At 34.3% G+C, this 13,685-nt stretch overlaps 1 protein-coding gene across 1 annotated transcript; it reads right to left on the bottom strand.

Moving 5' to 3' along the window:
- Window positions 1-9,357: 9,357 nt before the first annotated feature.
- Window positions 9,358-13,617, bottom strand: LOC147391613 (binding partner of ACD11 1-like). The gene is made up of 5 exons (XM_086458869.1): window positions 13,399-13,617; window positions 11,747-11,850; window positions 11,594-11,669; window positions 10,769-10,852; window positions 9,358-10,103 (listed from the first exon to the last, which is right to left on the bottom strand). The coding sequence occupies exons 1-5, from the start codon at window positions 13,402-13,404 to the stop codon at window positions 9,531-9,533; spliced, it is 843 nt and encodes a 280-aa protein (XP_086314995.1). The 5' UTR covers window positions 13,405-13,617; the 3' UTR covers window positions 9,358-9,530.
- Between the last annotated feature and the right edge of the window lie 68 nt (window positions 13,618-13,685).

Raw genomic sequence — 13,685 nt, 5'->3', positions numbered from 1 at the left:
GGGAAAAAAAAGGTCCTAGAGATTGTGATTTTCCTAGGGATCTGTAAGAACTTGTAACGGTCACGGGACGAAGTCCAAGTCCAAGTCCAACAACTGTACATGTCATGTGTACGAACCAAGTTGATTCTTCAATTGGCCCGTGTGTAGGGCCCATCTCACCATGTGCTCCACACACGGAAGTAATTATTTCTTTTTCAAATTATTTAAATTTAACGGGCGTTAGCCCACCCTGTCTGTCTCTTTAATTTGACTTTTTCTAAATCAATCAAGTGAAATTTTGAATTTTAAAATGAGGAGGAAATCCAACGTGTTGCGAGCTACGACCTTAATGGTCTATCAGAGGTTTGTTGGAAATAAAATCGTCCATCTGAGGCGGATATCTTCTCCATATAAGGTGGAAGAGAATATAATTCTTTGGGAAAATGTTGATGCTGAGACTGGATTTTCTTTAAAAAATAAAATAATAATAATAATAATAATGAATTCAGCTAGGATGATGAATAGTTTCAGCTTCTACTTTGAGATGAGGTTAGAGTATCTCCATTGTTAATTCTAAATTTGCCTTCAGCAATTTTATTTTTTGAGATAATAAAGTATAAAAATATCATATTTGGCAATGTATAATTTTTTTAAAAAATTTGTTTGGATGGCAATTTGATAAAAAAAAAAAAAAAAAAATCCCCCAAAAGACAGCTTTTGTACATTAAAAGACACTTATGCTAAAATCAATGTTAAATATAGCATCGTGGTTTTAAAATTTAGTTTCCCGTCTCATTTATGCCAAATATCGAGTTGTCTCGAATGAGTAATCTGATCTGTTTGAGATATCTCGTTCAAAAAAATAATAAAAAATGAACATGGGATTTTATATCTCGTTCGAAAAATTGACTTGTGTCCATCCGTCTCGTCCATGCCTGATACTGGGATGACTTGGGCGATACATTTTTGTATTGGATGAGTTTTGACATCATGTATAGCATTGGTTTAGCATATGCTATATTTGAAATACCACTTGTGGAGTGCATTTTTGAGAGTTTTTTTTTTTTTTTTGTCAATGCCTCATTCCACTTGGAGAAAAGAGTATCCCTTCATTCAGAAATAGTTTTTGTTCGAGCCCCATTTGTAAAGGCCACCATAAATTCAACTACTGATCTGATGTAAAGAATGCGTTGTCTTTTAGAATAGAATAATAATGCATGTTTTCCCCAGCGATTCGGGGTGCTTGTGATACCAAGTTGACCCAAGTCATGAGTTTGATCTTGGTTTCGTATGTGTTTCGGTCACCCTTTCGATGCCATGCCATTGTGGTGGCACTGAGAACCCTTTTTTTCAAAATTTTGAATTGCCATCCCAATTTGAGACATTGTGACAAAAGCTTGAAGCTTGAAGTAATTGGGGAAAGCTTCTTCATAAAAAATAAGCTTTCGTAATTGGTCGTTGGAGTTGGAAGCTCGAATCCAAATGCTCTTAAAGCACTTCTAACTTCTCAAACCAAAATTTCTTCATTGAAATAAGGATTATGGTACATTGACTTACAATATTGCCTTCAACACTATGTCGTTTTCTGAAAACTATTTTCCATTTTCCTGAGTGTATAATATTCATATCTAACGTCAACTCATAGGAAATTCGGCATTTTTCTCGAGATAATCTAAATAGCTATTCAATAGGTTAGTGCCCCTACAAGAATTTTTAAAATCACGTGTGGTAGAGTAGGTAATTGATATGACAAGGGCACAAAATCATAGATCTTTTTCATTGGGATACACAAGAAAAAGATGTATGATTCTATGCTCTTGCCATGTCAGCCACGTACCGTGATTTCCTGTAGGGGCTATTGTCCTATCATAAATCTGCTTAAGGTTCTGTCCAGTGTAAAAATAACTTTGGATTGAAAAATGTAAATCTGCTTAGCATTTTTTAACGTTTTATTTATTTATTTATTTAAAATTTGATATTCGAGATAAAACTGAGACTGATAATTTCAGTTCTTAAACCTATTGATGTATAATGGGCCTATCCGAACCCGGTATGGCAACCACAAAAACCCGGTTCTCAGTCCCAACCCCTAACGGTAATAACCTTTTGAGTCGCGATCCAGAACTGTGTGCCGTTCCTATAGCAATGTTAGATATGTTAAGTGTCTACGTGGCAAATTTTGTTAGAGTTCAAACACGTTGGACTTGAGTAGGTGTTTCAAACTCCAATAAAAACTTGCCACGTAGACACCTTATCTTTATTATAGGAACGGAACACTGTATTGGATCTCAGTCTCACCTTTTTAGCTATTGAAGGCCAAAAGAAAAAAAATGTAACTGCCTCCTTTAATTATGTCTGCAACTTTTAGCTCTTTCAAGATATGTATATGCAGCTTGATACAGACATCTCTCAAATACCACGTGGCAAATATTTTTTTATTTTTTATTTGGCTCACTGATTGTAACTAACCCCCTAAATGTTGCTGATTGGAAATTTTCCCATGTAGGATTTAACCATTGGCCGATATTAAATTGTGAGTGGGCCCATGTTATCTAATTTTGGATATTATTCTTTGGATTATGTGTAGGCTTTGTTTGATTCACCCCATACCTTATGTTATAATAAAAATATTATATATATATATATATATATATATATTATATATATATATATATATATATATATATATATATATATATATCATGATTTTTAAACTCGGTATCGCGTCTCGTCTCGTTCAATTTCGATACCAAGTCGTCTCGGACGAGTTTTCCGATACGTTTAAGATGTCTCGTGAGATAACTCAAAAAATTGAACGTGAGATATAAAATTCGATCAAAAAATGATTTTGTAAATTGGTCTCGTTCAGCTCTAATACCGAGTTAACTTGGGTTATACGATCTATGGGCCTTCTTCCACCACACGACATTATTCCGTCAGACTTTGGCCCATTGCAGAAAATTCCCCACTGTTGGTATTGATATAAATGATATTTTCTTGGTGTTCGGATAAATAAAATTTAAGTGATTCGTTTTCGACAATAATTTAAATAGTTTTTTTGTTGTAAAAATGATCAAATCCAATGACCAGAAATAATTGATCGTGTTGTTGTAAATCAAAAAAAGTGGTAATAATAATAATAATAATAATAAGTGCAACGTGTCATTATGTGAATTGGTGAATGAGCATTCAATTTTAGACATAAAATTATAAATTTCTTAGGTGCCAAAAAGGGTTCCTCTGATTATTGAGCCTGTGAAATGGGCTGGCATTTAGCATCATCAAAACCTACCGACAAAACAGGACTCCTAAAGTTTTTTTTCTTTAAATGTGGTTTGGATTTGGATGCTTTTTCAAGGGACCCATTTTCACGAGAGCATCTCCACATCTTAAAAACAATAAAACAGTCCACGTGGAATCCATACCAACTTGATAAGCTTTAGATAAAGAGCGTATCACCGAAACGATAGTGTATTTAGCCAAAACATTGGCCCAATCACGTTTTTGAAATATTTATCAAATAGGAATCTTTTAGGAGCCAATAGCCAAATTTTGTCTTGTATGACTTATTTTGGATTGGACTGATTTTCTTTTGGACAATCTTTGTGGTAAGGAGATCATCCTCATAAAAAAATCAGTCCAATTCGAAACGTTTAATCCCATCAAAAGTGATTTACAAATTAACGGTAAAAAAAAAACGATCTACAATTCTCAATCACTTTTGATGGGATTATAAGTCTCGGATTGACAGAGATCATTTTTACAAAAAATCAGTATATTTTGAAACTTTTAACCTGTACAGGGCAAAGGCGTTGGCTCCCTAACGTTGGTTGTGAAACAGGAACCTTAAATAATAGGTCATTTATTTTTTCACCTAAACATTAAGCTGAATATATTTTTTTTGTACTTATTTTTTCAAATTCATATAAATATAGTATTTTTCTCCAAAATTTCCTTCATAAATTTAGTAATTAATCTAAAGATGGCAGGGCAAGTAATTTTGGCCTCATAGATGACCCTTTTGATACTTTTTCCTCAGGTGAAAAATGTGTAAAGGATCAAAACCCACTATTAACTTTATAATTAGTAAAACAAGCCATTTTTCTTATTTGCTCCATCAAAATTTATTTGTAATTTTGATATTCTCTCTGATTTCTTATTTGCTCCATCAAAGGGATGATATAAGCGTTGATCATAGTCTTCCTTGAGAGAATAGCAGAAAATTATATTACCCTCGCATTCTACTTTAAAAAAAACCTGTGATTTTTTTTTATAAGATTGGCACTTGTTTTCTCTAAAATTTGATTAATTAATTGATTTTCTCTATCGATCCGTATTGCGCGCGGAGGGGGGTTATTTTTTTAGCTTTTTCTATAAGTATCTTAAGAAGATCATGGTTTAGGGCAATGTCATCAGATTGGATACAAAGTGTATACCAAATATTAATCAAAATTCAAAGGAGTGTGTCAAAATTATATTGATAAAATGGTCATATCTCATCATCCGTCTATCGAATTTAATTATAATCTTCACCCAATCGTCTGTATCGAAAATACCTACCTTTTCCGAGAAGAAAATTTTTTGATTTGAACTCATCTTCCTTCCTGAAAATGACAAGCAATGGGACTTTGTCTGAACATCCATTCTCGTCGAAAATTCAAATTTTTTTATATTTTTTTAAACGCTCGTATCTCATTATCCGTTCATCCCACAAATTCGTAACTTATACCCACTCATCTGTATGGATATTAGTTACGTTTACATGTTTTTCTCGAATTTCCTCCAAGATACCAAGATCCTATCTGAAAAACGTGATTTCTGTGAAGATATCCCCTTTTCGGAGTAGGACATCGAGGCGTTCAAATGGTTATATCTCATCACTCTTCTGTTGGATTTAATCCTAACCTATTTCGAATCGTTCGTATCGAAAATACCTACGTTTTTCAAGAAGAAAGAATTTTGATTTGGACTTATCTTCCTTACAAAAAATGGAAATTAATGGTATATTTCGACTAAGCACCCATTCTAGTCGAAAACTCAAAAAATTTTACGTTTTTTCAAACATCCATATCTTATTATCCGTTCATCCCACGAATTGGTAGCTTATACTCACTCGTCCATATAGATGTCAGTTATGTCCATGTTCTCGAATTTTCTCCATGAAACCGATATCCTTTCCGAAAAATGTGATTTTCCATGGAGGTGTCCTTTTTCTGAGACAGGACATTGATGCGTTTAAATGGTCTTATCTCATCACCCGTCTTTCAGATTTAATCGTGACATATTCCCAATTGTCCATAGCGAAAGTGCTTATGTTTCTCAAGAATAAAGATTTCTAATTCCAACTCATCTTCTTTCCCGAAAATGGAAAACAACGGGATACTCAACCCGAGCATCCGTTCTTGTCAAAAACTCAAATTTTTATATGATTTTTAAATGCCCGTATCTCATTGTTTGTTCATCCGAGGATTTGTAGTTTATATTCACTCGTCCGTATGAATGTTAGATATGTCTTCATATTCTCAGATTTTCTCCAGGAAACTAGGATCATTTTCAAAAAATGTGATTTCTGTTAAGGTATCCCTTTTCTGAAACAGGACATCGATGCGTTCAAAATGTCATATCTCATCACTCATCTATCGGATTTAATCATAACCTATACCCACACTTCCATATAAAAAATACCTACGTTTTTCGAACAGAAAGATTCACGATTCAAACTCATCTTCCTTCTCGAAAATGGCAAACAACAAGATATTTCGTCTGAGCACTTGTTCTCGTCGAAAACTCAAAATTTTTTTATATTTTTTTAAACGCTCGTATCTCATTATCCGTTCATCCCACAAATTCGTAGCTTATACCCACTCATCTGTATGGATATTAGTTACGTTTACATGTTTTTCTCGAATTTCCTCCAGGATACCAAGATCCTATCTGAAAAACGTGATTTCTGTGAAGATATCCCCTTTTCGGAGTAGGACATCGAGGCGTTCAAATGGTTATATCTCATCACTCTTCTGTTGGATTTAATCCTAACCTATTTCGAATCGTTCGTATCGAAAATACCTACGTTTTTCGAGAAGAAAGAATTTTGATTTGGACTTATCTTCCTTACAAAAAATGGAAATTAATGGTATATTTCGACTAAGCACCCATTCTAGTCGAAAACTCAAAAAATTTTACGTTTTTTCAAACATCCATATCTTATTATCCGTTCATCCCACAAATTGGTAGCTTATACTCACTCGTCCATATAGATGTCAGTTATGTCCATGTTCTCGAATTTTCTCCATGAAACCGATATCCTTTCCGAAAAATGTGATTTTCCATGGAGGTGTCCTTTTTCTGAGACAGGACATTGATGCGTTTAAATGGTCTTATCTCATCACCCGTCTTTCAGATTTAATCGTGACATATTCCCAATTGTCCATAGCGAAAGTGCTTATGTTTCTCAAGAATAAAGATTTCTAATTCCAACTCATCTTCTTTCCCGAAAATGGAAAACAACGGGATACTCAACCCGAGCATCCGTTCTTGTCAAAAACTCAAATTTTTATATGATTTTTAAATGCCCGTATCTCATTGTTTGTTCATCCCGAGGATTTGTAGTTTATATTCACTCGTCCGTATGAATGTTAGATATGTCTTCATATTCTCAGATTTTCTCCAGGAAACTAGGATCATTTTCAAAAAATGTGATTTCTGTTAAGGTATCCCTTTTCTGAAACAGGACATCGATGCGTTCAAAATGTCATATCTCATCACTCATCTATCGGATTTAATCATAACCTATACCCACACTTCCATATAAAAAATACCTACGTTTTTCGAGGAGAAAGATTCACGATTCAAACTCATCTTCCTTCTCGAAAATGGCAAACAACAAGATATTTCGTCTGAGCACTTGTTCTCGTCGAAAACTCAAAATTTTTTATATTTTTTTAAATGCTTTTATCTCATTTTTCGTTTATCTTGTGGATTCATAGCTTATACCCACTAATCCGTACGGATGTTAGTTACATTTTCATATTCTCAAATTTTCTCCGGAGATCAGGATTCTTTTCGAAACATGTGATTTTCGTGAAGGAATCCCTTTTCTAAGATAGGACGTTGATGCGTTCAAATGGTCACATCTCCTCATCCATTTGTTAGATTTAATAGTAACCTATGCTCAATCGTCTGTATCGAAAATACCTATATTTTTCGAGAAGAAATATTTCTTATTCGGACTTGTCTTTCTTCATGAAAATGGTAAATAATGGGATACTCCTCCCAAGCACTCATTCTCGTCGAAAACTCAAAAAAAATTACATTTTTTTAAACGCTCGTATCTCATTGTATGTTCATCTCGCAGATTCGTAGCTTATACTCTCTTGTCCGTACGTATGTTAGCTATGTCTTCATGTTCCAAGATTTTCTCCAAGAGTCCATGATTTTTTTCGAAAAACGTGATTTTTGTGAATGTATACCTTTTCCAAGGCACGACATCGATACATTCAAATGGTCATATCTCATCACCCGTCTATTGGATTTAATCATAACTTACGTTCAATTGTTCATATCGAAATACTTACGTTTCCCGAGATAAGTTTTTTTATATATCTGGACTCATCTTTTTTCTCAAAAAACTCCGCCATACCACACGTTCTTGTCAAAAACTCAAAAAAATTTACATTTTTTTAAGCATTTGTATGTCATTGTTTGTTCATCTTGTAGATTCATAGCTTATACCCACTCGTCTGTATAGATTTTAGTTACGTCTCCATGCTCCAGGATTTTCTCCAAGAGATCAAGATCCTTTCCGAAAAATATGATTTCTGTGAAGGTATCCCTTTTCTAGAGCAACACATCGATGTGTTCAAATGATCATATCTTATCACCCGTCTGTAGGATTTAATTGTAACTTATGCCCAATTGTTGGTATAAAAAACACCAACGTTTCCCGAGAAGAAAGATTTTCGATTCAGACTCATCTTCCTTCTCGAACATGGAAAACAACTGGATACTCCGTCTGAGCACCCATTCTCATTGAAAATTCGAAAATTTTTACGTTTTTTTAAACGCTTGTATCTCATTATCCATTCATCCCGTGGATTCATAGCTTATACCCACTAGTCCGTATGGATGTTAGTTACATCTTTATATTCTCGGATTTTCTTCAAGAGAATGGAATTATTTTCGAAAAATGTGATTTTCGTGAAAAAATATCTTTTTTGAGGCAGGACATCGATGAGTTCAAATGGTTATATTTCCTTATCTGTTTGTTAGATTTAATCGTAACCTATGCTCAATCGTCCGATCGAAAATGCGTACATTTTCCAAGAATTTTTTTTTCAAACTCATTTTCCTTTTCGAAAACGACAAACGGGGGATTACAAACGATGGAATTCACTAATTACATCTTTGTCAATGATAACTTTAAGCACATGAGGAAGAGCATGATAATCATCTAAAATCATCTCCTTATTTGAATCCAAAGCATTTTTTACCAAGAAATTTGCCAATTGATTTGTCTCTCACCACACAAATTCAATTCTTGAACGAGAAATTCTTTTTATTTTTGTTCATTATATTTATGAGGACAAAGTAGTTTTTTAATTAAAATTTATTGAATTCGCTCATTTATTAGAGAGGTAAGGATCTAGGCTGAGTGTCAACTAATAAGCTGAAACTATGTTACCTGATTCATGGGTTCACTTGGTTTTGAATTCAGGTTCACAACTTGTGGTTCGCCACTTGAGAATGAACTCGATTCGTAGGGATAGACAGAGGTAAGGACATTTGAAGATTGAAGTGATGAGTAATGTAAAAAAGAGATTGAAGATGGAAGGAAAAAAATCAAGATTTTTTTAATTTTTTATAGGTTGAAGATGAGGGTATTTGATAATTTTTCAACAGTCTATTAATAAAGATCAAGGTCAAAAGGACATGCTATGAGTTTAAGATTTTAGGGGGATGCCTCAAATATTATCAACAATGTGGAGGGGCATGTAAAATTAATAAGAAAAATGCGAACAGGTTCGGTTCGTGGTTCAGTACCTTACCGATGAATTAGGTAACCCAGAGTTGGAACAACTCCATAAGTATACTTCTAAATAGAAATCGAAAGAATTCAATTAAAAAGAAGTAACAAATCCAAAGGTTATTTTTGTTTGAATTAGTAAAACTTTTTTGATCAAAAGTTCATCACACGACAAATCTATCATGTAAAACAATTGCTCAACCGAAGAACCCTCCACCTCTCTCTGGACTCTTCTATAAGTCTAGTTTTTTTTCCAACACTTGAGAACACCACGGGGTTGCTCGGTAAATACGTGACAAGGTGCACCCAAAAACAAAATTAGTTGGGACTAAACTACAATGCTGCAGAGCCTCCTGTGAAGTGTTCGACTTAATTTTCATATTTCAATAAAGAAAGAACCAATATCCACCTATGTTCTACATTTTACTAATTCCAAATTAAAAGAACAAAACAAAGCAAAGCAGATGAGCTAATCATAGATGATAGGATCCCAAACCTAATGGCTATTTACAGAACGATTTTTAGGAACTTAAAGGATCAATCCTTGTGCAGGTAAAGGTTTCGAAGGTTGCTCACCTTTTTCACCTTTCGGAGACTCGGAGAGATGAGCCTTAGAAAAGTCGTCCACTGTTTCTCGTTTCTGCTCCTCTTCAGCCATGCCAGCCTTTTCTTTTGCCTTCTGCCCTACTTCCCCTGCTGCCTTGGCAACCTTATTGAAGGCACCAGTTACCCATGAAGCACTCGTGAATACATATCGATTTTTCATGATAGCGGACCCGACATTACTGACTTGCTGCTCAGCAGCCGCAAAGGCCGATTTGGTCTTCTCAGATACCTGAAACTTTTGGTCCATTTCCTTGACTTTGTCATTGACAATGGATGTGCCCATGCTTATCTTGTTGCTGAGACCAATCTTTTTGTCTAGAGAAGCTACCTTGGCAGTAGCGGTGGATGTGAACTGGTGCTTTTCATCGAAGGACTTTGCTTTGCCGACTGCATCTTTCCCTAAGATGAAACCCTTGGAAAGCATAGTGCTGACAACATCTTCTGCTTTTTGGACGGCAGATTCAGTACCACTAGAAACTTTGATTTCCTTTGCTGCCTGAGGAGATTATGAAACAATTGTGCTAGAGAAATATAAAAGAGCTTTTATTGCCACACCAACTTTTGCTAACACTATCCTAAGATGCTAATTCTTGGTGATTTGCATACATGGTTTTAAATCTTGTTTGAGACCAAGATGACTCGCCTGAGTCATCTCGGTATCATCCATGAGCAAGACGGATGGACATGGCATCTCAAGTTTGTAGAATCTCGCAAGATCAACGAGATGACTCAGATGATATTTTGAAAATCTCATCCGAGTCAACCGGGTTTTACATATTTAAAAAAATATTATTTTTAAAATTTTAAAGAATAATTATCTAAATAAAATATGACTTGATGAATAAATATCTTCTAATCTATCTTATTTTATAATAAAAAATTATAATTATTTTGATATATATATATATATATATATATATAATTGTAAACCAAATTAAATGGTTTACTTATCCAAGACGAGTTGACTCGTCCGAGACAACTCAGTCTTGTACATAAACGAGACAAGATGAGATGTCAAACCGAGTTTTGAACCCATGTTTAAATATGAATTGGGGTGGCGTTAGCAAAAGTTGGTGTGGCAATGGAATCTCTCAAATATAATTAGATACGCAATGTAAATAAAGAGTTGGGAAGAAAACATAAATGTGCAAAAGATCATACCACAGGTGGGACTGAAGCGGAAGGTGGCAGCTGGTAATCTGGAGCTGGAGTTATGGTCACGGATAGATCAACTATCGTTGCTCCCTGTGATACATACCAAAAGGATTCAATCATATGAGAAGAGTGTAAGAAAAAGAAACAGGCATGCATTGCTTGTGAATTACTAGAAGAGAATTGGGTATTAAAGAAAATAAAATTTGAAAATTTCTGAAGTGGGATTAGTTGATGGTGTTCATTGTATAATGAGTAAGTTCTGCAACATCAGACATATAAGATATACTTGAGCGCTTAGGAGTAAATAAAATATAATTCCAGTCTTCCTTGCCCTTGTAATACACAATGCAGAGTTACAGTGATGGAAGGGACCGATCATTCAATGAGTCCCAACTAGAAGATCCCGAAAATGAAAATTCAGTACAATAGGGTATGTTACCATCCAATATGTAGACTAATCTAGACTACTATCCCTATTAAAGAATGCAATCAGATAGTTATAACTACCCAATTCCATTGTTTTAAGATTAGTTAAATAGCTAACCAGCAAACAGTCATAGTTTTTTTAATAACTGAAATGGTCATAGGTTAAGTTACCTTGATTTGACATTCAGTCTTACAGTTTAACAAGATATTGAATACTAAAAGGAAACCATGTATGGATATCCATGAAACATAACTTTATGGATATCTAGACATTCCATAAAAGAAGAGTAGATGATCCTTTTCATTCAAAGAAACATATTTTCTCTCCAATCAAATGTGATCTCTGGAATCAACGAGCAACAAATAGAAATTAAAAAGTAGAAAAATATTGAGAATTGAATGCACCGAAAGAAGAAGCGCAGTCTGTGCCCCCTCTGAATCTTTGAAAGTAACATATGCAATTTGAGACCGCTCATTCCCACTGCAATATAAGCAAATGATAAATTTAGAGTTGATAGAAATCAGAAAACAAAATATGACATTGCTGACGTAAATAACCTCTGCATTTCAACATATTCGATTTCACCAGAGAAGGAAAAGAACTCCTTGATGTCTTGCTCAGATGCACCTAATGAAACATCACTGACTTTCACAGTTCTTATCTGTAATGACAAAGGAATAATATTAAAAAAGGGACTGACTATTAAATAGACGAAAGACAAAATGGAAAAGTCATATCTGAGAGAGAGAGAAGGTGCAATTATTCCTGCAAAGGCAATCCTTCTTTTTCAAATTTTCATGCCACTGCCTTTATTTGCAATAACTTTCAAAATGCAATCCTTTTCTAGAATTTTTTTTTAGTCTGGTATATAGAGTCAGTTTGGATACTCTTAAAAAAGTAGATTTAAAAAAAAAAAACTTTAGAACAGTGTTTTTAGAGGCGTGGTGAGGCTTACGCCTTGAGGCGTGCCTCGGAATGAGGCTCATTGAAAACACCCTGAGGCATAAGATTGAAACATAAAAGTAGCTAATGCGTACGCCTCAAACCATGAAACACCTAAAAGGCGCATGCCTCACATTTTTTATTTTTTTTTAAAATATTGCAATTCTTCCTCTATTCTTCGTTTTTTCTTTGTACCTTACTTCTTTCTTCCTTTCTTTCTTTTTTTGGTTTCTAAACAAGATTTTATAGCGTTTTTTTTTTTTTTTTTTGGTAAATTATATTTCTTTGTTACCACTATTATGAAATATAATTAAAATATAATGTATACAGAGAAAATGTTTGAGCTGAGCTGATTTATAATAATTTCTTAGTCATGTTTGGTATTAGATAGATGATGTTATTGAAAAAGTTTTATGTAGTGTTTTTGCTATAAATATAAGATAAGTTATTTATTGTAGAGACTTTCAAATAGATCCGCCCCTGGTTATGACACATCACCACTCTGGCATCTTTCACTCAAGTAACCTCTTTTTTCGGAGACCCCAAGTAGCCCTCTTTCCTCAAGAATCTATGGCCGCTTTCACTCTGGTTGCCTTCTCTAACTCACAGGTTGCCTTTCCCCGTGTTGACTCTTCCATTGACACCACAATGGCCTTCTTGTTGGGGTCCATATCACCCCTTTCGAGGTTTGAGCCCAAGACATCACGGTGGCTATGCTACCATTTGACACAAACATAACCAAAACACCAAAAGCACTTAGGTGTTACTGGTGCCGAAAAGCTCTTATCTCTTGAAATCATAACGGGCACCTCGAGTGGCCATATATATAAATAAAATATATTATTATTTTTTTTTTTTTTCGAATTTCTTAACCAAAAACAAATCGAATTAAGACACTAAATTCTGAATATCCGGGCAAGAACTCCAGTAGTTGTTCATTTCAGACCGTGCTGCACCAAGTAACCATGGCTAGGGTTTCCCCAATCCTAATCCCTAGGTTTTCACACGTTTGGACCTATGAGAGAAAATACTATCCCAAATCCACTAAAATATCGTGGATTTAATATCAAAATAAATCAGATATGTTCTATATCAAATGATATCTGATACAAATCACCTAATAAACTTAATTTCTGAAGTAAACTAAATTAATCAACGATGATCATTTACAATTCCAAATAACGAATAAATTCAAAAACAGATCAACATAAACAACTTATAATCACACAATTAACAGTTCAAAGCTCCAAAGCTCTTAAGTACTAACCGACATTGAAGGTTCTTGCTGACAAATCAGAGATCAATCGATCGAAGAAGATGAAGTAGAAGGTAGAACAAATTGAGAAGAATCTCAGAATTACTGAAACTGACGAGAATCGAACCACAAAAACTCAAATTAACGCCATAGAAATTCAGGTCTTCTTTCTGTATAAGAGAAGTTTTGGCGAAAGATCAATACGAGAGAGTGTTTGGGAATTGGCAGTCTTACGAAATGGTTATTTTTTATTTTTAAGAAAAAAAACTTTGCTATTCAGCTATGGATATCATTTTTAT

This window comes from Akebia trifoliata, chromosome 11 (assembly GCF_017979445.1).
Source record: "Akebia trifoliata isolate Shusen 1 chromosome 11, ASM1797944v1, whole genome shotgun sequence".
NCBI lineage: Eukaryota > Viridiplantae > Streptophyta > Magnoliopsida > Ranunculales > Lardizabalaceae > Akebia > Akebia trifoliata.
The sequence above is the reverse complement of the archived record's forward strand: the minus strand, read 5'-3'. Positions and strand labels throughout refer to the sequence as shown.

Excerpts from the sequence above, each read along its gene's own strand:
- LOC147391613 (XM_086458869.1), bottom strand. Across the intron at positions 11,670-11,746 it reads GAATATGTTGAAATGCAGAG|TGGGAATGAGCGGTCTCAAA; the intron begins GTTATTTACGTC and ends CTTATATTGCAG. Across the intron at positions 10,853-11,593 it reads AGACTGCGCTTCTTCTTTCG|GGAGCAACGATAGTTGATCT; the intron begins GTGCATTCAATT and ends TATGTATCACAG.